This window comes from Balaenoptera physalus (genome assembly GCF_965194825.1).
Source record: "Balaenoptera physalus genome assembly, chromosome: 5".
NCBI classification, from domain to species: domain Eukaryota; kingdom Metazoa; phylum Chordata; class Mammalia; order Artiodactyla; family Balaenopteridae; genus Balaenoptera; species Balaenoptera physalus.
In genome coordinates this window covers 47437105-47462760 of record NC_138884.1, presented here as the reverse complement: position 1 = coordinate 47462760, position 25656 = coordinate 47437105, and the positions used below count along the sequence as shown (strand labels likewise).

Genomic DNA, 25656 nt, shown 5'->3' with positions numbered 1-25656 from the left:
GATTACAGCCCTATCTGCAGCAACAAAACGATGTTCCCAGATGCTTCTCCGGGCTGGTCTGAGCTGCAGTCCTCTCAAGTTAACTTGCGTGTGGTAAGTATTGTTGCAATAACTTCAGTGCTGCAAACCTCTTGTCTTTCTCTTTCGTCCTCCTTCAAAAGAAAAAAAAAAAAAAATTCTAAAAGTAACAAATTCTGGAGCCAGTAAAATCTTACCGTGGGTAACTAACACAAGGCAGAATTGAATAATAGGTATTAATCATTTGCTTCGGTGAATTTTTGTTAAAACCCACATGTCTGCAACATGTAATTGTCTTTTAAATTAAATTAGACAGTGGTGATTCATAAGAGCCTGTGTATATCATGACAGTTTCTTTAAAATGAAGGTACATTTTTTAAGAGAAAAAAATGTTCTTAGACATGAAAGAAGAAATTATCGTATCATCATTAAGACTGGTGTGTTTAAGCAGAATATTCTAAAATTCCTTCTAGAAACTTGTTTAGTTTGTAGCTGGTTTCAAGATTTGCTGTTGGAATTACTTTTGCTAGTGTGGGGCAGGGGGACACGACGTCTGCTTCAGTCATTTTGAGGTTTATTATTATTTTATTGTCTGAAGTTAATTCTAAATGTCTCTGTTTTTATATAACAAAAACAATTTTTTGAGATCATCACAATCTGGCCACTTGTCGCCTGTCCTGATTTGTATCGTTGTTATTATGGGCAGTATTACCAAGGCAGATCTCAGTATTTTCACTGTTGAGGGAATGATTAGCTTTTCTCACTTGTATGATTTAAAGAAAGGAGAACAAAGAAGATTTTTTTCTCCCTCTTACTTCCAGGTCCCTAAGGCAAACACATTTCTTAAAGATGGTGGATAAAAGGCATGTGCAGTTTGGGAGGTGGTATTTCTGACATCTAGATAGATGTATAGTCTAGAGATTTTGAAATTGTGTGTATGGGACATAACCGTTTCTGTATTCATACATTTGTTCATTCATTTATTTTTTTTAAACACTCATTATTGAACCTTTACTCTGCTCCAGGCACTGTGTTAGGATAAAAAGATGAGTGGCTAGGACCCATTGTGCTCAGACTCCAGTAGAGGTGAGGGACCCGAAAACAACTGACCTTAAAATATAACCAGGACCAGACAGGCATCTTGAGAGGCCTTAAACACACTGAAAATGTGTGGTGTGCTACATGCACATCCCTCCGTATGTAAAGAAGTCTGATGTAATTGTGATGATTTCCCTCAAAGTTTTCACTATTTCATTTTATTGCCCCAACTTTATTGGTGCCTTAAGGATGTGCTTAGTTTACCTCTTGCAAAGCAATCAACCCTAAGAACAACCCCAATGCACTTGAATGCATTAGCAAAATGCAGAGGAATCCAGAAGGACTGAGCAAGCACCATTGGTTAGCCATCATTTTTATGGAGAAATTAGCACTTAACACTACTTTCAAACTCATTTGGGTGTTATGGGGATGGGCGGGGGAGAGGGGGGATGAAAACGGAGATAAATGTATGTGCTTTTAATGGCTGCCCCTCTTAGCGCATAGATCATGCTCTGGAAAAATACATCTAGAGGCTTTGGGGAGAAAAAAATATTTTATAATTAAGTGTTTGTATAGGCTGCTGCTTTTTTCCTGAATTAAATTTGTCAGCGTTTAAGCGTTTCATGGCCACCAGGTAATTGTATTTTCACTGAAGTTTTGAGATCCGTTTATACTGACTAGAGCACTCACAAATGGTTTTGTTATCTTCTTAGAAAGTATTGGATGGGACTGGCTCAAGTTACGGATTACAGACACCACCCAAATTCACCATTCTGTAACTTCTGACCTTTGATTTTACGGCTAAGGACCAGCACTATCTTAACCCTCTTTACTTCCATCACCAGTACAAGTTGTTGGCATTGGGTGGGATGGGGGGCTCTTCCACCCTATCCCTCGCAAATAGTACAAAATCTAAAATTATTTAACAAAGTTGACTGTTTACCAAAAAAGTTTTCTAAAAAAAATCAACTAAGTCCCTTCAAGCTGAAGTGGATGCAGCTATTAGCTGTCTTTTACCAGGTAAGTGATCTTCAACCCCATGATTCAAAGGACAGATGATTCCAATTCAAAACTGAGTTGCAGCAAGATTTAAAATACAGTCCTGTACATCATAGGTCTTCTAGTTCTTTTAGCCAAGATATTAAATCTGAGACAATTGCAGGATTGCTATACTGCTATGACCAGATACTAGATATGCCAGGCATGGGTAGAGCCAAGCTCTCTGCAAGTCCAGGAGTTGGTGATACCCTCTTCTCTTTTGGGGATTCCCCCCTGCTGAGCTCCTATTGGAGACAAAGGGTTCTAAGAAAGATGTGAAGAGAGAAACAGAATAAAGGCAAGATATGAGTCTGGGGAGATAAATAATTGCCTAAGTGAGGAATATGATTTTAGTTGAGAGTTTCCATAGCTGCATATGCATTGAGACTTCAAAGGTAACTCCAAGATTCATTCACTCAACCAATAATATTTCAACCTTTAATTCTGCAAACAGAAATAAACTGTGGGATGAGCTGGAAGAACTCAAATTAAACTCTTTCTTGGAAAGTCTCTTTCTGCTCCTTTACACCAACTCAAGAGTCATGGTAGAGGTCTTAACTAATTAGATAATAATTCTGAGCTAGAGCACAATGATTGGATCCCACTTCTGAAAGAGATAAATGCTTGCTCCCCGGTTATAACAGAAAGGGAAGCAGCCTTCTCTTCACTGTAGGATAAATGGTTTTATTGCCACATTTGGTATGTTCATTAAAATGTGTTCCTGCACACAAAAAATTTTTTGTTAGATTAAATGGAAGGATATAATCACAGATGTCAATAGTGGTTAACTTTGTATGCTGGATTTAATAGAAATTTTTTTCTTTTGACACTTTTGTGATTTTTAGACATGTCTTCATTGATCATATTAGTTGAGCTAAGTTTTTAAAATTATACACGTTTGGGGTGAAAATTAAGTGGGAGGGGAAATTTGAAATTAGAGGGGAAATGTGTGTTTTATTTTTGTGTAAAAGACTTAAGCTCCACGGGCTTCCCTGGTGGCACAGTGGTTAGGAGTCCCCCTGCCAACGTAGGGGACACGGGTTCGAGCCCTGGTCTGGGAAGATCCCACATGCCGCGGAGTGGCTGAGCCCGTGTGCTGCAACTACTGAAGCCCGCGCGCCTAGAGCCCAAGCTCCGCAACATGAGAAGCCACTGCAATGAGAAGTCCATGCGCCACAACAAAGAGTGGCCCCCACTTGCCACAACTAGAGAAAGCCAGCGCACAGCAACAAAGACCCAACGCAGGCAAAAATAAATAATAAATAAATAAATAAATTTATTAAAAAGAAGAAAAAAGGCTTAAGCTCCACTACTTCAATACTCAAATCATCATTTTGGATAGACTTCCTTTAATAATTATAATAATTTAATTCTCAACCCTCCCTGAACCTTGGAATCACCTGGGAAGCATTAAAAATATCAGTTCCAAGGCCAGACCAATGGGCCAGAATCAGGATGGAGCCAAGTGGTTGGTATTTTTAACAGGTCAACTCATTACATAATCTAAGGTTCCATATTATAATTTTTCTGTCTTCATAGCATTGACCAGGAAGTTACATTACTTAGAATTAGACTCCACGGGCATTTTACTGCTTTCTTCTATTGTCAGAATGGGTGGGTTTTGGTAACATCTGATATAAAAGTTTTCCAGCTCTAGGGCGCAGAACTTGGGACTTTGATCAGTCATACAGTCAGATATGATTCACTGGTGCGTGCACAAGATGTACTGCTTAACAGAACACCATCAGCTTGTTTTAAATGGGTATTTAAATACCGGGGTTACCCTGTGTCAGCCAAGTCTCCTTTCTAAGCGTCCCCACTGGTCACTTGCTAAAGCAGTTTTAGAATGGGTTTCTGAGAAAAACACAGACTTTTCTGCAGCCATGCCTTTGGCTTATCTCCGTGTTGAATTAGGATGGCCATTAGCTCACCTCCATGCTACACTAGGATGGCCTTTTATTCAGGTACATGTCCTGGTTGCATCTTTTAATTTTTATAACAATGCATTTGCCTTATACACCTTTCCTTCTGTGTACCTGTTGCTATGTATAATAAGCAACCCTAGTTGGGAATCTGAACTCAGGTTCTTGCCAGAGGCTTCTAATTAAGCCTCACTTCTGCCCAAATCTTATCAAGCCCCAGCTGGTGAAAATACTATTCACGGAAGTTTATAAAAGAATATGCATCCATGTGTTTCACTGAACAATCTAAAAAATCTGATTTTTAATCTTGAATCATCCCATATTATCAGAGGGGTAAATACTTAGATGGGATCATTTTAGCTTCTCGGTGATTGCTTTCAGTGATTCTACCGTAGCATTGTGCTGTAACCTTATATTAGGGTATAGGTTTGGGAAAGTCATTGTTCTGTTTATTTTAGAGATACTGATAAAGGCTTTAGCCACTGCATGTCACAGATAATCTCCTTTTTGAGGAGCCTGTTGAGAAATTTCTCTAGGTCTCAATCTGTTTTCATTTTATGGACATGATCAATCTCCTAAATGTTTATGCTCCCTCTTTGCTTTGCCTGGTAGTGATCTCAGAGGGACAGCAGTCAGCCCTCCCTCCGGAAGAGAGATCTTAGTCCCCTGCGAGGAATTGAACCTGGGTAGCCTGGACGGAAACCAGGAATCCTAACTGCTAGACCACCAGGGGCTAGAGGCTAGAAGCAAGGTGGCCCTAGCTGTTTCCCCTGTTTGAAAGCAAGAATGTTTCAAGGAGGCAAAAACTGTAAAAAACAGGTACAGAGTTTATTATTAGAGACACAGCGTAACATGTGGCAGAGCACACAGAGAAACAGTTTACTTATTTAAGTCAGAAGCAAGGCAGAAATACATACCCAGAGAGAAAGGGTATGGGTATCCTCTCTAACGAGGAGGAGCGCAGTAAGTCAGAAGCTACAGAAATACACACCCAGGGAGCAGTGCAGGCGTCCTGAACGAGGAGCGTAGTGAAGAGGTGATTTAACTCCCTTCTATAGGACAGTCCTTCCAGGTCTTTGTTTACATCTGGCCAATTATCTTGCTTCTTTGTTCACACCTGACTGGTCCTAGGATGCTCCCCAACATGTGTGTGCAAATTTTTGTTAAGATGGATCCCACTGCAGAGGCCTGTGGGTGCATGTCCACACTTTTTATAGGGTGGTGCCACCTACCTTTTTGACCCCCAAGGAGCCTTCCTGCGCATGTGCAGAAAGGGAAGTTTTCCTGACCTCAGGAGTGGTCATCTTATCTCTTTGCTTCAGCAGAGCTCAGCTTCTGCCACTAGCTTTGTCCTTAGAGTGTCTGGGGGAGAACAAAGCTTCAATTTTACTCCACGTGACAGACACCAGCTATCCAGCCCAGGGGCCCATCTATCTCCTACCTCAGTAGGAATCTCAGAGTCTAATTTGCAGCCCATGTTGAACACTGTACAGGAACCTTAGAGCAAGCACCAAATTTACTCCAGGTTTTATTTTCCCTGATTTCTTCGTTTTTGTGTCTTGTTATGTATATAAGCTTGTAAACTGCTCAAATCTTGTAAAAAAAACAGGACAAGAGTATGAATCAGAATTTCTCAGCCTTGATACTATTGGGCCAAATAGTTCCTTGTTGGTGGGAATGGGGGGCAGCGGGGAGGAGGAGGGAGGGGAGGCATCCTTGGCCTCTACCTACTACGTGCCAATAGCAGTTGTCCCCCCACCCCGAGTTGTGACAACCAAAATGTCACCAGGCATTACCAAATGTCCCCTGTGGGCAAAATCACCCCTGATTGAAACTCACTGGTTTAAATGAATAAATAATCTGATATTGAACATGTAGGGGAGGAAACGTTTTCCTCCACCCTCTTAGGATCCCTGGCTGGGTCTGAAAATTAAACTAAGACAGTTTGACAGGAGAAATGCATACAAATTTTATTAAATTTTTACATATGTACATGGGGACTTTCGTAAGAGAATTAAAGACCCAAAGTAGTGACCAGAGGGGAAACTTTCATACTTTTAGACAAAGAAACAGTAAACTTGTGAAGAATTGACAAGACAAGGGGGTTTGCTCTAGGGGTACTAAATGGTGAAAAAGTAACAAGGTTTGTTTACTCTTTTTTTTTTTTTAAAGATTTATTTATTATTTATTTATTTATCTTTTATTTATTATTTATTTATTTATCTTTGGCTGTGTCGGGTCTTAGTTTCGGCAAGCGGGAACTTCATTGAGGCACGCGGGATCTTTCGTTGTGGTATGTGGGCTTCTCTCTAGTTGTGGCGTGCAGGTTCCAGGGCGTGTGGGCTCCGTAGTTGTGGCGCACAGGCTTAGTTGCCCCACGGCATGTGGGATCCTAGTTCCCTAACCAGGGATGGAACCCGCGTCCCCTACATTGTAAGGCAGATTCTTTACCACTGGACCACCAGGGAAGTCCCAAGGTTTGTTTATTCTTGACCCTAAATTCCATCTCTGGTGATAAGGTGTCTGCCTCCCTTCTGGTACAGGGAGGTTACCTTTCACATGAGACACTTATCTCCTGCTTTCAGGGAAGACAGGTGAAGGGAGAGACCTTCCTGCTTTGGCCATTTTCTCAAACTCCTTCAGCTTAAGATATTCAATATGCCAAGATGCCACATTTTAGGGTAGCTGGTCCTGAACCCCATCAAGCACTTAGTAGTTTCTAGGCTATGTGAAGGCCACTGTCTTTGGGAAAAACCAAGATCATTGAAGCCCAGTGACCACCCTCAGAAAAGCCAAAAAAAAAGGGAAAGAAAACTTAAGTTCTCAGAATGCACATAATTACAGATATCTCATATCCGAAGTTACTATAACTCCCTGTAGCTTTCTTAATGACTGTGGAAAGGAGGAAGTGAAGAGAAGTTACTATAACTTCCTGTAGCTTTCTTAATGACTGTGGGAAGGAGGAAGTGAAGATACTATCATTGTCATTTACAGAAAAGGCATGGAGATAGCCAAGTGTTGATGCTATGTTTAGAGCCCAGTATCCTGACCCAAGTCCAGTGGGCTCTTCACCACACCACCAAAGGGTTAAGCAAGTTCAAAGGAGGGAGAGAGGCAAAGCCAACTTGGAGGATTTGGAATGGCTTCATGGAGGAAGTGGCATTTGAGATGAGATGTTGGAAGGTCGATGGGGAAAGTGGAGGCAAGAATTCACAGCAGGAACAGCACAAATGGAAAGTTTGCAGAGCAGTGAGGAATCTGACTGGATATGGGAAGGACATGGTCAGGGGAGGACTGGGAAAACAGGGTCGGTCAAGTTGTGAAGAGCTCCTGAGGGCAGGCTTACAGGGTGCGGGTGTGCAAAGGCAGTCCTTCCCTAGAACCGTGTGTGCCCGAAACCCCTTAACAAATTATAAGATCAAAGTAGAGAAGAAGCTCAATGAATTAGGTCCCCAGAGAGATTAGTGATGGTAGAATGACAGTGGGAGCACATGTATCCTGTGCTCCTTATCTCCTACCCTCTCCCCAAACTGCACACTTTGGTGAGCCAAGTCCCCTTCACTTTCTTGATGAAAGGAGGGTTACTGGGCTCTCCTGGTGTCCGAATAGTTCCCAGTCTTGCACTGTCAAAAATACAAGAGGGCTCCTCATTTAAGCATTATCAGGCATGAGCACCATTTTAACCATGAGGGAAAATGGTTTTGAGTGGCATTTTTTTAAATAAAAGTAATTTAGTTTCCATTAGAAAATGCCATACCTTCAATTATGCATAATCTTTTAAAATTTCCTTATAACTGAGAGTTGTCATTGTTTTGATGAAAATTTCAGAAATGACATAATCGGTGGTACATTAGGCAGAATCCTATTGGCATACAGACAATACCGAATTCTGTATGAGATCCAGATAATTGGCTCCAGGTGCAGACTCAGACCCAGGGACTAAAAAGGCAGGCCTGCTGTGGAGTGTCTGGGTGCTGGAGAAGATCAAGAAAGGGGATTCCTTGATAGGTGCAGGATCTGAATGTTTCTGGGGGACAAGGCTGCAGGGGGATGGAAGCCAGATACAGATGAGTGACTAATCTTCTTTCTTTACTCCCAGTCTATAGAAAAGAAGAGACCATTTCCTCAGCTGTGGGCTACGTGGGGGCTTTCCTAGGTTGGGCTGGAAGCCCTCCTCCCACCCCCCAGTGGGTGACCAGAGGCTTTTTGTTTATAGAAATGATTTAGTTTAAATTAGGAAATGCCATACCTTCAACTCTATGAAATCATCTTTTAATTTCTTGATAACTGAAAGTTTGTATTGTTTTGGCTAAAATTTCAGAAATGACATTGTAGGGGAAGAAAAATAATTTTCCCTCTACCCTTCTATGTCCTCGGCCCCTGTAACAAAAGATAAAGAAGAGAAAAGCAGAAGTTTATTAACACGTGTATCTCATATACATGGGAGATATCCAGGGAAAACTGTTAACTCTCAGAGGTGTCTTAGAATTCAGGCTTAGGGACTTCCCTGGTGGTCCAGTGGGTAGGACTCCAAGCTCCCAATGCAGGGGGCCCAGGTTAGATCCCTGGCTGGGGAACTAGATCCCATATGCCACAACGAAGACCAGGTGCAGCCAAAATAAATAAATAAATAAATAAGAAATCAGGCTTAAATACCATCTTCAGCTAAAGGCAAAAGAGAGAAGGTGGGGATAAGCCATTTATGGGGAGGTGGCTGGGTAAACAAGGGTAAGGTTTGTTATGCAGAAAATAACTCCATTGAAGGGTTTCTTGTAATTTAGAGTCATCCTTCTTTTCTTGGTAGGAGAGGGAGCCACCCTTACAAATGGACGTTTCCTTTATAAGTATAAATTAGTCACCTTAAAGGGTGACTTCTACTCTGTTTTCCAGTCTTCTCCTGTGTCTGCTGTTTCTTAAAATAATCAGCTCAAAATAACCGTTATCCTAATGAGGCATATTTGCGGATGGCATTTTCTGGTTTACAACATAACTGGTCTAGTGTGACGCAGAGGCTGCAGAATTCTGCTTGAGACACATAGGAGCTGGAGGGATGGAGTGGGTCGTTCGCTGCTCCAGATGCAGACTCAGACCTGGGAGTAGAAGACAGGCCTGTTGCGGCATGTAGATGCTGCAGAAGCTCAAAATGATCAAAAGCAGGCCTTTCTCAGTTGACTTTATTTTACTTGCTTGTCCCAGAAGTGGGTTGCATATAACCCATGGAATTATCTGGTAGGAAGCTGAAAGCCAGAAGGAGGTGGACAGAGGAGAAAGGAGGGGATGGAAATCGAGGGAACGAAGAGCCCTGGGAAGCCCAAGTGAGTGATAGGCAGTGGTCTCGCCCGATGCCATCAGGATAGCTCAGACTGGCTGAGAGAAATAGAGCCCAAGCAGGACCCGGGCTAGTCAATGAAACTCCTTCCACAAGACAGAAGACTTGGTAGAATGGAAGAGCTCTGACTTTGGCTTTAGCTCATCTGGCTTTGAACCAGCCTGAGTTGCTTAACTTCTCCTGGTATCAGATTTCAAAATAGAAGGCAAGATTGTTATAAGGCTAGAATCCAACAGCCTTAAGATTGCCAAACATGGAAACTGGCAATAGCAACTGCTCAAGAAATTTCAGTTTTCCTTCCTCTATCCATGAATAAACAATTGTGTTTTCCCAAAGGAAATGCTCTTAAAAGAATTTAGATAGAAATCAAATAAATCACTGCCGCCATTAGTGTGCTTTGAGACCCTATGGGGAAGGGGGTGGAGAGAAGGGCAACCTTGGAAAGCCCGCTGTTTTTGCTTCCTCCCCCTCTTCCCATTCCTGGAAACGCAGGGAGCAGTAACTGCCCCACATTGGCATTACCTCATACTAAAATCATTCCCCCAACGCTCCAGATAAAATACAGGATGCCCAGTTAAATTTGAATTTCAAATAAAGAATGAATAATTTTTCAGTATATCTCAAATAATGCTTGGGACATAATTATTCAAATTTAACTGACTATCCTGTGTTTTTTCCCTAAATGCAGCAACTCTATTTAATCATTTAACCATAATTTCTGTTTTTCTCAATTTTAAACCTAGGTGCCTGCTTCCCAGATTCTTTAGCAATCTATGAGTAAAAAAGATAGTAGAATTAGCAGGTATTGGCTAGGATGTGGAGCAACTGGAACTCTCATACATTACTGATGGGAGTGTAAATTGGTACCACCACTCTGGAATACTGTTTGGCACTATCTATGAACCCTAGGACCCAGCAATTCCACTCCTAGATATAGACACAACAGAGATACATACATAGTTCACCTAAAGTTATGTACAAGAACGTACATAATGTATGTACTGTACTATTGAGAATAGTCCAGACTGGAAATAATACAATGGTAGCACAGATAAATAAATTGTGGTATAGCTATACAATGGAATATTATACAGCAACGAGAATGAATGAACACATTCATTCTTGCGGCACACAACATGGTTGAATCTCACAATCATAATTTTGAGCAAAAGACGCCAGGAATAGAAGAATAAATAATGTATATAATTCAATAAATATGTCTCAAACACAGGCAAAATGATTTTCTGGTGTTAGAAGACAGGGTAGAGGTTGCCTCTGGGTGGAGGGTTAGACGCCCTTTGAGAGTAAGGAGGGCTTCTGGGGTTCTGTAAGTTTCTAGTTCTTGAATCGGGTTGTGGTTACAAGAATTTTTCACTTGGTGAAAATTCATCAATCATGTTTACAATTTCTATACTGTATATATAGTTCATTTCAATTAAAAGTTTATTTAAAGAAGAAAAGAACAATAGAACTGGGGAGATTAAACTGTCAACAGAGGAACAATAAGTAGAAGGAAGAGAGAAGAGGCAAGTTTGGGGGCAGTGGGGTACCCAGTAGGACTTGCCACACAGAAGAGGCATTTCAGACAGGAAGTGAACAAATCTTTGGGGGCACGGGGTTCCTGTCCTGATCCCTGAGTTCCAGCACTTGCACTTTGAACATTTTTTGAACTCAAAAGCGTTGTGTAAGGTTTCATTCCTCACCAGGACAGTTCGTCGGGCCTACTGCAGACACGACATCTGTATCTGCTAGGAAACTACACTAGATAGCCTTCAGAATCCCTCCCGATGCCCCTGTTTCATGATGTTGGAAATGTTCTCTAAATCACAGTTTCTCACCTCAGCCCAGTTCACATTTGGTGATGGAAAATTCTTTTCTAAAAAAAAAAAAAACCCTGTGCTTTTCAGGATGTTTAGAAATATCCTTGGCCTCTACCCCCTAGGTAGTCCTCACCCCCAGTTGTAACAACCCAAAATGTCTCCAGACATTGCCAAATGTCCCCTGGGAGTTGAAGTAATCTCTGGTTGAGAACCAGTTCTCTACAAATGTATTGTGAACCCTTGGGCAAGCTTTTATTGACTGGTTTCAAGATATTAAAAATACATACACACATACATACGTACGTACGGACATAAAAAGAAAGCGGTTAGTCACAAGCTGTCTAGCTTCCGGTAGTCCCAAAAATTTGCATGAGAAGGGACATTCTAGGAGAAGGCTTACCTTTTATTCCTGAACAAGGCTTGCTCATTTCTGCTGGCCAAGATTTATAGTCCCTGATTGGTAGAGTTCAATGGAAAGAAGAATAAAGGCTTTGGAACTCCGTAGAACTGAGTTCAAATCCCAGCCCTGCCACTTTGTCACTCTGAACATGTGGCTATTTTCTGTTTCTTTCCCTTTCTTCTGTAGCCTTGTGGGAGAACTACCCACATCTTACAATTCCTAGGGGTGTAAAGGAGGCATGGGGTGGGAGGAGTATTGTGTTTCCCTCCAGAGCCAAGTACTACTCTCTTTCATTTAACTAACATTCATGAAGTACTTACCCTCTGCCAAGAATCACTCGAAGGACTTTTCAAATTTTAACTCATTTAATCCTCGTGACAACTTTGTAAGTTGGATACTGTTAATATCCCATTTCACAGATGAGGAAACTGAGGCACAGAGAGGTGAAGTAACTCGCCCAAGGCCATGTAGCTAGTCACTGGGAGAGCTGGAGCCTAGGGCCAGAGTCCATGACCTAACCACTCGATCGTGCTCTCCACTTTCTCATCTTTCGGTTCCTGTAACATTTCCTGCGAGGTGCTCGCCATATCTTTTCCCTGGAGAGACTAAGAAGAGGATGTGGGACCAACACTAAGTCTTTGAGACAAGCCTCATTTTCTCTTCTACAAAGAGGTTGGCCCTGGCGATCATGATCTTTCCTTGGCCTTGGCACTTGACCACTTTGCCTCAGTTTTCTTGTCTGCATTAAAAAGGGTCTTATCATCCTTAATTCCCTGAGTGCTCTGGCCTGCAGTGAATATTAAATAGAGACCAATGTTAAGTAGAGATCAAACATGAAAAGCACAGCACTCTATACGTGTGTAAGCCATTGTGATATTGGCAACATATCATGTGCAGATTTTTTCCATCAACTTTCACTGGCACCTGTCTCCCATGTATATGGCAATTTGCAGATTTCAAAATGTCTTCACATTATTTGAGCCTCCCCAATACTAGCAGTGACTACAGTTCAAGCCTTCTGATTCTTAAGGCATTGATCGTCCTATCATCACAGTGTCGTTAGCCTCGGGTGCTGGGCTCCCAGGCGCTTTTCCGTACCATTAAATCAGGCATAGACCCTGCTACTTGGCAACATTTAGTTTAAAACAGACACAGTGGTGCATATGTCAGGTCATTGACACACAGGAAACACGGTGTTTCATAGACATAGTCTGATCACATTAATACGACAACTCAAAGAAGAAAGTCACATTATACTCGTTTTAAAGATGTTAAAACTGAGGCTCAGAGAAGTTAGTTTATTTGTCCAAGGACACACAGAGGGTGGAAAATGTCTGCTGCAGGTGTGGGAAGGAGACCTTGAGGTACAGCCGTGCATTTCTATCCCTACACTCCGACCCTGCTTCCTGCTCCCAAAAGCTAATGTCTTTACTGTTCTTCATGCATTCCACCCTCTTTCTTTCCCCTGTGCATTTCCTCACATTATTTCCCCTGCCTAGAGTGTCTGCTATCTATGCCTAGACAAGAATCCCATGCCCTCCAATCAGCCTTCTCCAACTTCACCAAAACGAATGATAATTCTACTTCTGTTACTTTGGAAAAAAAACAAAAAACACAAAACTTGTTCCCAGATCGCATGTTTGGACTTCTCCAGCTCAGGGCCCTGAGTCAGATGCTTCTCTTACACCTCCCACAGGGTCAAAGAGGTTCACAAAACGGACTTGTTTTGATTGAAATTAAATACCACCACTTCCTCTGTGAATTATACTTGTCCATCCGGTGCTTTGCAAGTGTCTCTGCAGTTTTAGGTCTTTAATTTCACTACTAGAGATTCCCACCTCATGAGTTCTCTTCTTAGTTTCTCCTCCTTATTCAAAGTTCTGATACCCCCCTCTGGCTTTGTAACTATACCCAATACCAAAATGAAGCCAGGCTTGCTGGATAAAAAGACTTTGAATGAATTATCCTTTTCTCTTCTTGTCCCCTTTTGATTTGGTTCTCAGAGGAATCATTAGTCTGGGAAAGGAGTCAAACAAATATGATTTAGAGTTAAAGCAGTCAGATTAGGCAATAATACAGCTGGTCCCCTTCACCACTCTTACTTTTTATTAACCCCTCTCCCTTAAGAAGCACTTGGGTGCTTATTAAACATACAGATTCCTCAATCCCTTTCCAGACCTATTAGATTAAATCCAAATTTCTAGGGATGTATCGTTCTTAAAAACCCCCTCAAGTGATTCTTACACTAAAGTTTAAAACAATAAAAGGAAAATTGGTCAGTTATAAGCAAGTTTTGTATTGTATGTAAATAAGTCATATCACAAATGTTAGCTAACAATATGACAGCGGTCTCCTAAGACAGAATATCTATAAACAAACCAGTTGACAATAACTGCTATGGAGAATAGTTTAATTCATAAAGACTCCGCTATAATGAGAAACACAAAACACGTCTATACAAAAACTGAAAAGTTTGTGTCTTACCCCAGCACAAATTTACATTCAACCTATTAGACAAGAGAATACTATCCATTCTGATGACTTCTAACCACCACCTCTCCGCTAATTCATTCTTTCAACAATATTCTGCTGCATATCTGCTGTGTGCCAGGCACGGCTGTAAGACTGCCTGGTCAGCCCTTTATTACTTTAGCTTGTCAGTTAATAGTCTGCACCACCACACAGCAATATCTTTTCCTGTATTATCAGCAAAGGCATTGTTGCTCTCTCAGTTAGTCAGAAAGGAGAAAGACTTTCTAATTCTAGTTAAATATTTATACTTATTAAATGTTTGCAGTTTCAAACATGATTCTTAGTGTGATTTGACCATAATTATATAGCCTTCTCAATCTGGGTGGTTTTCTCTTTGTGTCATAAAGCAAGTTCTTGATAATAAATATGTGAGGCACCTTTCTAAGGCAGTTCAAAGTGCTCTGGCATTTGTTATTCCACGAACTTCCACTTCATGGGGAGTTGGCTGTTGGTGGGAATCAACTGATAACAGTCAGGGATCTCAGAGTAGACAAATGAGTCAGGAAGAAATGCAGAGCAAGGTGAAGAGCTTAGAAGACTGATTAGGAAGGACTGAGGAAGAGTGATATGACATATACACAGTGGTCTCCAGAACTGGCTGTATCAGAATCACCTCTTAAAATTTTTACACACCCAGGGTCCACCCCAGGCTGCTGAATCAGAATCAAGTATCTGTATTTTTAACCAAGCACTAGGGATTGGGAAGCCTTGTGGTAGAACCTTTGACTGGGGCCTTTCCTGACAACATAGCGGAGGAATATTGAAGGAGCAAAAGCAGAGAGATAATAGGGGTGGGGGGATGCCCTGTAACTAGTCAAGGGAAGTGTTGAAAGTGACCAGGGACCAGGACTACGGAGCACAGCATTATGGTTAGATTCGAAATAAGAAAGGAGAAATTTTTAACATTAGTCATTAGTGAAATCATTTTAGTGAATCATTTTAGTGAAGTCATTAGTGAAATCATTTTAGTGAAGACATTTTCCCTCTTGAGAGTTCTGACGGGGTAGCAGCTCACAAGACTGAACTTGATCGCTGGATGAAATATGAGAAGTATAGGCACCACTTTGTTTGAGGGACACTTACTTCCTACTGGTTTTGCAACCACTGGGTTTTTCTGTGGGACTTGAAGCCTCTTTTTTCAGAGATACCCTCACAAAGGGAAATTAATCTTTTTCCAAGTAAACTTTAGCTATCAGGACACCACTAATAATTAAGCAGTTAATGCTGACATTAGCTAGAAGCATCTGTTTTAATAATAATTTTATGCAGAAGTAAAGAACTTTATCTCACAGAGTTCTCTTACAGAGCAACTAAGACAATGTCTTAGTTACAAAGCTAATGGAATAGCTTTGTAAACATTGATTATAATTACTATTAAATAGAAACACTTCAAATGCAGAATAGACATTGTTCAGGATGGTTGTCTTGAAAATTGCTGATGAAAAGAGAGATTGGTGAAAGGAGAAAAAGGAAAAAAACAAAACAACACACACAACCAGACAACCTGAGAATGGAATACTCATCCCCTCTCCTTTATGTTGTTTTTCTTTCCTTTATGTTTTTAATTCTCAAATATTGGCAATAGTCTGGAAATGTTATGCTAAGTTAGCTGAATGTGAATGACCCGAAGCCGGAGGGGTGCAATGAAATGTCTTCTGAATTGGTATCTACGTTATATCCAATACAGTTAGGTGTTGAATACTGTTTTGGTTTTGTTTTCACAGGCAGTACCTTCTTGAACTTAGTCTTAAAAATGAATGCAGTTGTTTTGCAGCCAACATATGGCGCAGGAGGTGTGACAGTTAGTGACTGGCAAACCGGCGTGTTTGACTGCTGTGATGACATGGGGATTTGTAAGTGCACAGCGTTGTTGCTTTCTCCTGGGCTAACAGTCGTGCAGTTGCTGACATCACAAAGTTGTTTGCTTATCCTCTCAAGGGATCCATGTTTTATTCTAGAACTCAGAGGTCACAAAGTGGAACCACTGGGCAGATTTTGCCACAGGATGTGTTTTGTTTGCCCTGTATATAATGACCCCTCTTGCTGTATTAATTTTCAAATAGTAGGAACCATACAAAAATCAGAACCCACATAAAAATCTAACTTTCCAATCTAGATTTCCAGCTTCTCTTAAAAATTTGGAAAATCTGAAAAGAGGATCCCTCATTCTCAACTGGCAGAAGTCAGTTGCTACCAAGTATTAGCTAAACCCATTCAAAGGGACCATCACTCTACAGTTTGCCATATTTATGTCCACCATCCACTATTGGCTATTTTGTGGGTTTTTTCCAACTATTTTACTCATTCATTTTTACTTGCCTGGGCTTGAGTTTGTGACTCTTGTCCAGATCAATCACCTCTTTTTATATTTTTCACCTCTTTAGTATCCCTGTGTTCTTGATGTGTTTCTCCAGTCTTCTCTCTACCTCTTCCTTTCCCTACAGTGGTGAGTCTGTGTTTCTGGTTTTCAGTATTCTTGTAACTCTTGTGGCTGTTCCATTTCAGGAAGCTTTCAGGTTTTTAGCTTTCCTGACGTTTAATTCCTTTAATTCCACACTACCCAACACACTTTTGTGTAAGACAATTTCCTTGTTTCAGAGTCTATTGCCGAAAGAGTTGCAGACATTCTCTGTGTGGCTGGTCTTTCCACTGTCTTGAAAAACAGCCTCTTTTTTTTGTATATGATGGAAGTTCCAAGTTCAGTGGAGATAGCCTTTTGCTTAACGCCATCAATCAAAAAACAAGACCTTTCTTATCTCATGTAGGGTACAGCCATATCAAAACTCTACCCTAGAACTTTTCAAAATAGACTTGTACTCAGCATGTTTGCGAACAGTTTCCTGTTTGTTGCTATTTTCTTAGGCCCTTTTTTGTCTTATACAGACTCTTTAAAGTGAAATTTCAGTATGCTTTTTAAGCTTTTGATGCCAATACCCCTTAACTTTTACTTGCTTCAATCCTCATAACAATAATAGGCCTCTATTCTTTGCCAGAACAACCATCTAGAATCTGTTTCCTACTGCTTTTCTCATTTTTCCATTATTTCTTCACTCAATGTTTTCTTACCCTAAACACCCTCCCACAGTTTTCAGAGGGTTTCTCAGACCTCCTGATGCCACAAACTTCCTATTCAAGGATGATCCAAATGTAAACAAGGGTAGGGAAGAAATAATTTGGACGTGCTCAGATCGGCAAGGCAGGAGATTTTGTAATTAAATCTGACCTGGTATATGAGAAGTCAATTTTCCCCACCTCCAGGAGTGTAGGGTCCAGAAGCAAGACATAAAGAGCCAGGGGACCCCAGTGTTTTCTCTGAATGTCCATTAAGGCCATTTCCTGAGTGAGCATCTTTTTGGAAGCGGTGTGATTAAGTCAAACTCACGATGACCCTGACTGATTCCTCTGTGTGATTTCACCCTGCCCTCAGGCCTCTGTGGGACTTTCTTTCCCCTGTGCCTTTCGTGTCAGATTGCCTCTGACATGAACGAATGCTGCCTGTGTGGAGCAAGTGTCGCCATGAGGACCATGTATCGGACCCGATACGGCATCTCGGTGAGTCACCCATGTCCACTGTGAAATAGTAACCCAGACAGGACAGCCCGAGGGCCTTCCTTCAGTCTGACTGGATGTCCATGATTGCCTTTCTCACCATCATGACTTGACCCTAGTCTTTTCTCCACTACCAACCTAAATTTTTTAAGTGATTTACAGAGACCATGTGGCTATCTATCCTTTGGAATATATTCATAATAAAATCTTTTATTGATCCAATAGATATGTCTCTGAAAAAGTTGCTGGCGGTGAGCAGGTGAGGGATGGAGGTCAGCACAGAGTCCTTAATCTCTCCTGGCTTTACTCAGAGTCAGACAGAGGACCCTGCAGGGTGGGTGACAGTTGCTTAGAAAGCCTTGGGTAAAAAAAGGGTGTGTGATAGCTCCCCTCAGAGCTGGCACATTGGTGAGACAGTTACCTCACTGGTAACTCACATACCAGTGTTCATTCATTCAAAAGGGATTATTGAGCGTCTAGAATGTAGTTAGGTCGTAAGCTGAAGTTCACTCATTCAACAGGGATTTATTGAGTACATAGAACATGCAAAGTACTATTACAGGTGTTAAAGACACATCAGTGAATAAAGGAAATCAAAATCACTGTCTTCATGGAGCTTACATTCTTTTTTGTTTTTGAGATTTTTATTTAACATAATTTCAGACTTGCAAAAATGGTACAAAGACTTCCTGAATATGCTTCACCCAGATTCCCCAAATATTAAAAATTTGCCACATTTGCTTTATTTTTTCTCTTTCCTCTATCTATGTATCTATTCTATTTTTTTCTGAATCATTTGAGAGCAAGTTCTAAACGTGATGCCCTGTTATCTCTATCTCAGTGTGTATTTCTGAAAAACAAGGACATTCTCTTACATTACCACAGTGCAATTATCAAAACCAGGAATTTAACATTGATACAGTACTATTAGGTAATCTATGGATATTATTTAAGCTTCACCAATTATCCCAATAATTTTCTTTAGATGAAAAGAAAATCAATCTAGAAGCAAACATTGTATTCAGTTGTCATGCCTCTTTAGTCTTCTACAATATGGAAGAGTTTCTCAGTCTTTGTCTTTTTTTTTTTTTTTAATGAATACAGATCAGTTATTTTGTAGACTATCCCTCAGTTTGGCTTGTCAAATGTTTCCTCATGATTAGACTTAGGTTACACACTTTTGGCAGAAACTCCACAGAAGCGATGTTATGTTTGCTTTGCATCACATCAGGAAGCACGTGACATCAATTTATCTCATTATGCGTGATGTTAACTTTGATTCCTTGGTTAAGATAGCATCTGTCAAGATTCTCCACCACAAAGTTGCTATTTTCCCCCTTTATAATGGATAAGGACTTTTTAGAGAGATGTAAATACCCTGTTCCTCATCAAACCTTCACCCATCGAAGATTCTTGCCCGCATCAATTACTACTATGATGGTTATCAATGGTAGAGCTCAGACACTAATGGAAGAAGATAGCTGCAATATAACTAAGTAAGAGTATAACCTATAGGATGGCGATAAGTGCAACAGAGAAAAATAAAGCAAGGAAGAGGAATAGCGTGTTGAAAGGTTCTAATTTTGAATAGATTTATCAGGAAAGAGCTCAGTAAGAAAGTAAAGACCTAAAAGGATGAGAGGATGGCTCATCTGGGGAAAGTCCAGGCAGAGGAAATAGCTAGAGCCAAGGTCCTGAAGTAGAGCTTACCTGGAATGTTCCAGACACAGCAAGCAGCCAGAGAGGCAGAAATAGTTTAGGGGGGGTGGGGGGAGGGAGACGGGAGCGTGGAGAGATAGTACAAGAAGATGACATCAGAGCATTAGCAAGAATTAGACATTCTAGGGCCTTGCAGACCATTATAAGAACTTTAGCTTTTATTCTAAGTGAGCTGGAAAGCCATTAAAATTCTTTTGAACAAAGAAGTGACAGGACGGATTTGTGTTCCTGAAAACTTAGCCTCTGCCCCGCTCATTGTGACCGAGAACAAGTTACTCATCTTACTAAGCTTTGGCTCCCTCACTGATAAAATGGTAAGAATGATACCTCCCCCCAAGGTGGCATAGTAAGAGTCACATGAGATCATGCATGGAAAGGACTTAGCACAGGGCCTGGCAGGTAACTGTTATTATCTTTGTTCTTAGCTCAGCTGTTTTCTCCAGGCAGGCTGCATTCCTCCTGTGGGCTTGCTCAGCTGCCTGTCTCTCAGCACTCCCCGCAGCTCTCATTTACGCCACTCATTTATGCCAGCATAACTTAACACAGGGGTTCTTAACTTTGTGACTGTCCCATAAACTTCCCAAAACTGTACGCTAAGTGTTGGGTGTATGTAGCTGTGTACATGGGTGTGAGGGTGAGACTTTCAAAGTGGCCCGACCATAGTGGCGTAGAGGAAGGGGTGCTTAGCTGGATTCTGGAGATAAAGGTTCTGGGAACAGCTCAGAAAATAGCTAACTTCTGGACTCTCTGAGAAGTCATCTGTCAGCATCAATTTTCTCATCTGTCGTGAGAAAGTTGTGCAAGATGATTTCTAAGGTCACTTCTAGGGTCTGGGATTCTATGCTATAATAAGTTTCCTTGGTATACATTAAATAAGTGTATTTATAGACAATGTATCTCTCTTCTTCCTCCTTAGAACAGACTTCAGAAATGGCTAGTAAATCCTAGGACTGATTTATATAATTTATATAAATAATAATATTATATTTTATATTATATTATATATATTATATTATTATATAATAATATAATAATATAATTTATATAATTCAGGTTCTTTGCTTTGTTTCCCCTTTGCATCTGTGCAAACTTTTGCATCTATGCAAACTGCTCCAATACAGCCTCTCTGACCTGACCCTGGACACAGAGGCAGGACACAGTCAAGACAGCATCCCTTTGGCTAGGGCCACAACCTCTGCAGCAGAGGAGAAAGAAAAAAACAACCACTGATTGAACGCCTAGGTGCTGGGATACTACCTTAACATATATGTGCTCATTTACCACTTACAAACTCTTTATGGTGCAGGGACTGTTATCTCCACTTTATAGACATGAAAACCAGGACTGAGAAAGGCTTAAGGTCACAGAACATGTAAATGCTGAAATTCGGGCTCAAGTTTATTCTGACTTGGAGTCAGGTCTGGTTTTTCCCACTTGACCATCTTGTCTTCCCAAATCCAAGTGTATTCAGCCATGTACCACAATTCATTCGTTTATTTGCTCAACGATTCTGTAAATAGTGCTCATAACAAGACTTCTTTTTTTAACGGCTTCCAAAAAAATGAAGCACCAGTCCCCTTTCCCAAACAGAGTGATGAATGCAAAATCTTTCCTTCTGGCACCCATTTCCCAAGAAGCTGTTCTGGTCAAGGCGTTTATGTCCCTTATTAACTTCAGCATGGTATAAACCTGCAGTTCATTTCCTCTCATTTGAAAAAGGAATGTTTTTTCTTTTTTATATTCTCTGTATCTGTATTATGAAACAGACTTAGAATTAGAGTGTGTTTTCTAAAGGTTTCCCTAGGTCTCTCAGCAAATAATAGTGGGACTTTTTCCCCCTAAAAACTCCCTGAGGTCAAAGACAGGCACAGACATGCTGGAACAGAAAAGTGGTTACATCCTTGTTGAATATTTTCTTCTTTGTAGCGTATAATATGTATTCAGCAAGTGTTGGTTTAATGAAGGTTTAAAAGATAAAAAGAATAAAAATAAACAATGAACTAAAGAATGAAAAAAACAAGTACTTTGAGGAAGGGTTAGAGGATTTGGATGCTTTATCAGGGAAAAAGAGAAGGCCAAGAGACTGAATTGTCTTCAAGCTGAATATCCATTCCTCCATCTGATGAAGGTCACAACATTAGAAGATTTCTAACATTGTTATCTAGTTGTCCACTCTTTGTCCCACATGCTTTCTCTGTTAGATGAAAATCAAAACCACTGTAGCAAAGAAAAAAAATTTTATGAAAAATAAATCACTTATAATCTCACCATTTAGGAGCTCCCAACCCTTATAAACTAAATCTACTATAGATCTCTCTCTCTCTTTCCTGCTCTCTCTCTCTGTTTCTCTCTGTCTCTGCTCACACTGTAAATTGGGAGTTGTATTAAATGCAACATTTTAAAGTATAAGTGCTCTCCAAAAATGGAGTTCAAAATTATTTCAATCAGTCAAGACACACAGTCATAGAATCTGGTTGTCAGACTAGAACCCTCAGATCACTCAGTGCCGACTACACAGAGCAGGAGTCACTTCAAGGGCATCTCTACCCAAGGGTCATTAAGACCCAACTAGACCTACCATGGAGAGGGCCCTCAAAACTTTGCAAAGGGCTTCCCTGGTGGCGCAGTGGCTAAGAATCCGCCTGCCAATGCAGGGGATACGGGTTTGAGCCCTGGTCCGGGAAGATCCCACATGCTGCGGAGCAACTGAGCCCGTGCGCCACAGCTACTGAGCCTGCGCTCTAGAGCCCGCAAGCCACAACTACTGAAGCCCGCGCTCCGCAGCAAGAGAAGCCACCGCAGTGAGAAACCCATGCACCGCAACGGAGAGTAGCCCCTGCTTGCCTCATCTAGAGAAAGCCCGCGCACAGCCACAAAGACCCAACGCAGCCAAAAATAAATATAATAAATAAATAAATTTATTTAAAAAAAAACTTTGCAAAGCAGCCCATTCTACGAATGAATAGTGGCTTTTCCAGACACTATTCATTATCTTCTTTCTTCTTTTCCCCATAATTTATATATCCCTCCCTCACTATGGACTTCCTCCCTTGCAGAATAGCATGAGGGATGTCAATGGAAATGGCTAGAGAGATACAAGGTGAGGCCTCATCTGGCACTATACTCACAACCAATTGGAAAAATTGGTGCATTACACAACTGGCTTTAAAGGGAACAATTCCACGTTAATAAAAATAATAAATAAACCAAAGTTTTCTTAAAAAGGAACAAAAAAAGAGACAACAGATGATAGAGAACTGGGGCTATAATTGTAACCTGCAGATCATTTGAAATGGTATGTTATTATGAAAAAGGCACTGGCTTGAGAAGAGAAAGACCAATCACTGCTACCAATTTATGTGATCTTAGCAAGTCAGTTAACTTCACTTGGTCATCAGAAAAATAGGGATAACGTCACAGAATTCTCATGATAAACAAGTGACATAAAATGTATGTTTTAAAGAGGTATGAAAAGTTAAACAAATGCAAGGAATTGTATGACTGTATTTATAGGCTACGTGTTGATCCGTTTGTTTGTTTTTTAACAGGGGTCTATTTGTAATGATTTCCTGTGGCTGGGATGTTTCCCTAATTGCACCCTTTGTCAACTCAAGCGAGATATTGAAAAAAGAAAAGCAATGAATGCTTTGTAAAAGATGCTTGGTAAGTTGGTGGGAATTCTTTGATTTGTGAGTATCAAAACAAATTCTCAAAGACATCTGATTTCTTTGGTATCTGTCTCACAGATACATGAGATATCCCTTACCAAATGGGGGGTAAATGACTTTCAATGGCCAGCCTACACCAATCAGTTGGGAGTCAGCTTCCCAGAGCCTGGATAGGGAGGGCTAACCCTGACTGGATGGGAAAGAATTCTGTGATTTGTTAGGATGTCTGCCACAGGTGGAGTGGCCGTGTGATGTAACAAATAAACATACCACATCTCATCCATACCTATCTTAACTACATCATGATTTAAGGTAGTAGAGATACTTGTACGACAGAACATTCATTTCCCTAAGCCTAGATCACAGGTCCACTGCTGCCAACAGTAACCCATTGAGATGTTACACTAAGTGTGACTGGGTAACATATCTAGTTATATGTTCTTGTCAACTCCACAATATTGAAATAATAATTCATTCTCCAAAGTGGTAGAAAGCTATCTTAGTCTCTATAAATTAAGTGTGGACAATTCACTCAGTTATCCAAAATGCCCAAAGCTCCTGTTTAGGAAGAAGAGTACTGACTTTTTGGTGGCAGTATGGTCAAAGTTGGGCAGCTACTCATTTACCTAGTTCCCTAAGCTCTCCTGGTCACATTTTTAATCCTCTCAGTTCTTCATATTTTTCTCAGGCCAGAGGGCAAAGGCTTACTCAGTCTTGCCTTTCCATCACTTACTGCCAATCCCATTGAATTTGTTATCAAAGTTTTATCTTCACCTGGAAATAGCTATTGTCTACAAAGTCTTATCTCCCAAAAAGTCTTCAAAAGTGTTTGGTCAGGATGGTGCCTTCATGAGTATGACTGGTTGGCACTGGCACAGTCTGTCTCCCTCTTACTTATTTTGCCCACATGCAGCACCAAATGATGTCCTCTTCATGAACATCTTAGCTCATTTCATGTTGCATTTTAGTACCATTTTATTTTGTTATTATTATTTTTTATAAATTTATTTATTTTACTTATTTATTTTTGGCCATGTTGGGTCTTCGCTGCTGCACGCGGGCTTTTCTCTAGTTGCAGCGAGCAGGGGCTACTCTTCGTTGTGGTGCGCGGGCTTCTCATTGCGGTGGCTTCTCTTGTTGCGGAGCACGGACTCTAGGCATGCGGGCTTCAGTGGTTGCGGCACGCGGACTCAGTAGTTGTGGCTCACGGGCTCTAGAGCACAGGCTTAGTTGCTCCATGGCATGTGGGATCTTCCCAGACCAGGGATCGAACCCGTGTCCCCTGAATGGGCAGGCGGATTCTCAACCACTGCGCCACCAGGGAAGCCCCTAGTACCATTTTAGTATCCTAGTATTTGTCTTCTGATTGCTTTCTTCAATGTGCTTTACTCATTTACAAGCAGAGTCAAGATGATGAGTTTTCTTATTCTTTTTCCTCCTTGTACCCTACCTCCTGAGAATTGGCTGTTGTTTATCTTCCCTAGCATTGATGTTTCTTTAAAGCCCTTTGTTACCAATGTGGCTCAGAATTTTGCCAAAGTAGCCCTAGTCTCCTACTTAGAATGTGGCAGTTTACTGGTCTAGTCATCCAGTTAATGAAAAAAATTGTTTTGGGGTCTCTGCCTTTAGGAGTCTCTTACCTTAGCATGTTTGATGAGTCATTGCCATTTGATAAGAGAGGTTAGCTCTGGCAATCTACAGAGCATTCTGTTGGTTTACCCAACCACCTAGCAATGGTGTCTGATGCATAGTAGACACTTAATAACTAATGTGGATGAATAAATAAATGCAACTTTCAAGCAAGGAAGCATAATGAGGCTCCAACCTAGAAGACTCATCTGAATCTTAAGTAGTGATTGTGAGTCTTCCAAATAGGTTGTACTGAACCACGGGCCATTATTTGATATAGATTTTAAATATGCAGCAATTTGGCAGTAGGGTAGCAGTGGAATGAAAGTTTTGATACTTGGAACAAGATAATGTAAAGATGGAATTGATAAGTCCTAATTCATTCATCGATTTAGTCTTTCTTTCCTTTTCTTCTTCTGATTTCTACAGGTCAAATTCACATAGTAGTGAAAGAGAATGCTGGAATGAAATACTGCATCTATTCAGTGCTATCTCACCTCAAGTCTTAGAAATTAATTCAGCTAATCATATGGTTTCAAATGGCTTCAAAACATTTTTAATTTTTGGTTTATTTTGAAAGAAATATATTTCCACTGCTGTTCTCTAAGATGAATGCCATTAAAAAATGAATTTCCTCAACAATTCTTGTGTCTTCAAATACTGCTTCATGGAAAATTACAATATGCTTCTTTTAAAAATGAGCCCAAGCTTGTCAAAATGTCAAAGTTGAATGATGGGTTCGTAGAGATTCTTCATTCTACTTTTCTACCTTTACGTAAGTTTGAAAATGTCCAGAATAAGAAGTTTTTTTTAAATGTTGTCAAGTAAAAGCCTTCTGTTATTTTGGATTTTCCCTGCACTGGGAGACTAGGTGTTACCCTGCACGGCCCTTCACCCCAGGAAAGTGTGGTTTCCTCCCTCAGGGAGCCTGAATGTCTTTTGGCACGTCTTCACAGCCCCATAAAGTAAATCTACTCCAGGAGTTAATTGCCTA

At 40.7% G+C, this 25656-nt stretch overlaps 1 protein-coding gene and 1 long non-coding RNA gene across 2 annotated transcripts in view; one reads left to right on the top strand and one right to left on the bottom strand.

The window, feature by feature from the left end:
• Positions 1-25656, top strand: LOC309661715 (placenta-specific gene 8 protein-like). The gene is made up of 5 exons (XM_082463674.1): positions 1-93; positions 15822-15950; positions 17525-17649; positions 22914-23028; positions 25092-25656. Exons 2-4 carry the CDS (start codon positions 15851-15853, stop codon positions 23016-23018), a joined length of 330 nt encoding a protein of 109 aa, XP_082319800.1. The 5' UTR covers positions 1-93; positions 15822-15850; the 3' UTR covers positions 23019-23028; positions 25092-25656.
• LOC309661738 overlaps positions 18269-25656 on the bottom strand; it is a 31297-nt gene continuing 23909 nt past the window's right edge. The window contains exon 4 of the long non-coding RNA XR_014264235.1: positions 18269-21582. This is a non-coding gene — a long non-coding RNA (uncharacterized lncRNA). The remainder of the gene's footprint in view (positions 21583-25656) is intronic.

Excerpts from the sequence above, each read along its gene's own strand:
- LOC309661715 (XM_082463674.1), top strand. The coding sequence starts at position 15,851 with ATGAATGCAGTTGTTTTGCAGCCAACATATGGCGCAGGAGGTGTGACA. Across the intron at positions 15,951-17,524 it reads CTGTGATGACATGGGGATTT|GCCTCTGTGGGACTTTCTTT; the intron begins GTAAGTGCACAG and ends CCCTGCCCTCAG. Across the intron at positions 17,650-22,913 it reads GGACCCGATACGGCATCTCG|GGGTCTATTTGTAATGATTT; the intron begins GTGAGTCACCCA and ends GTTTTTTAACAG.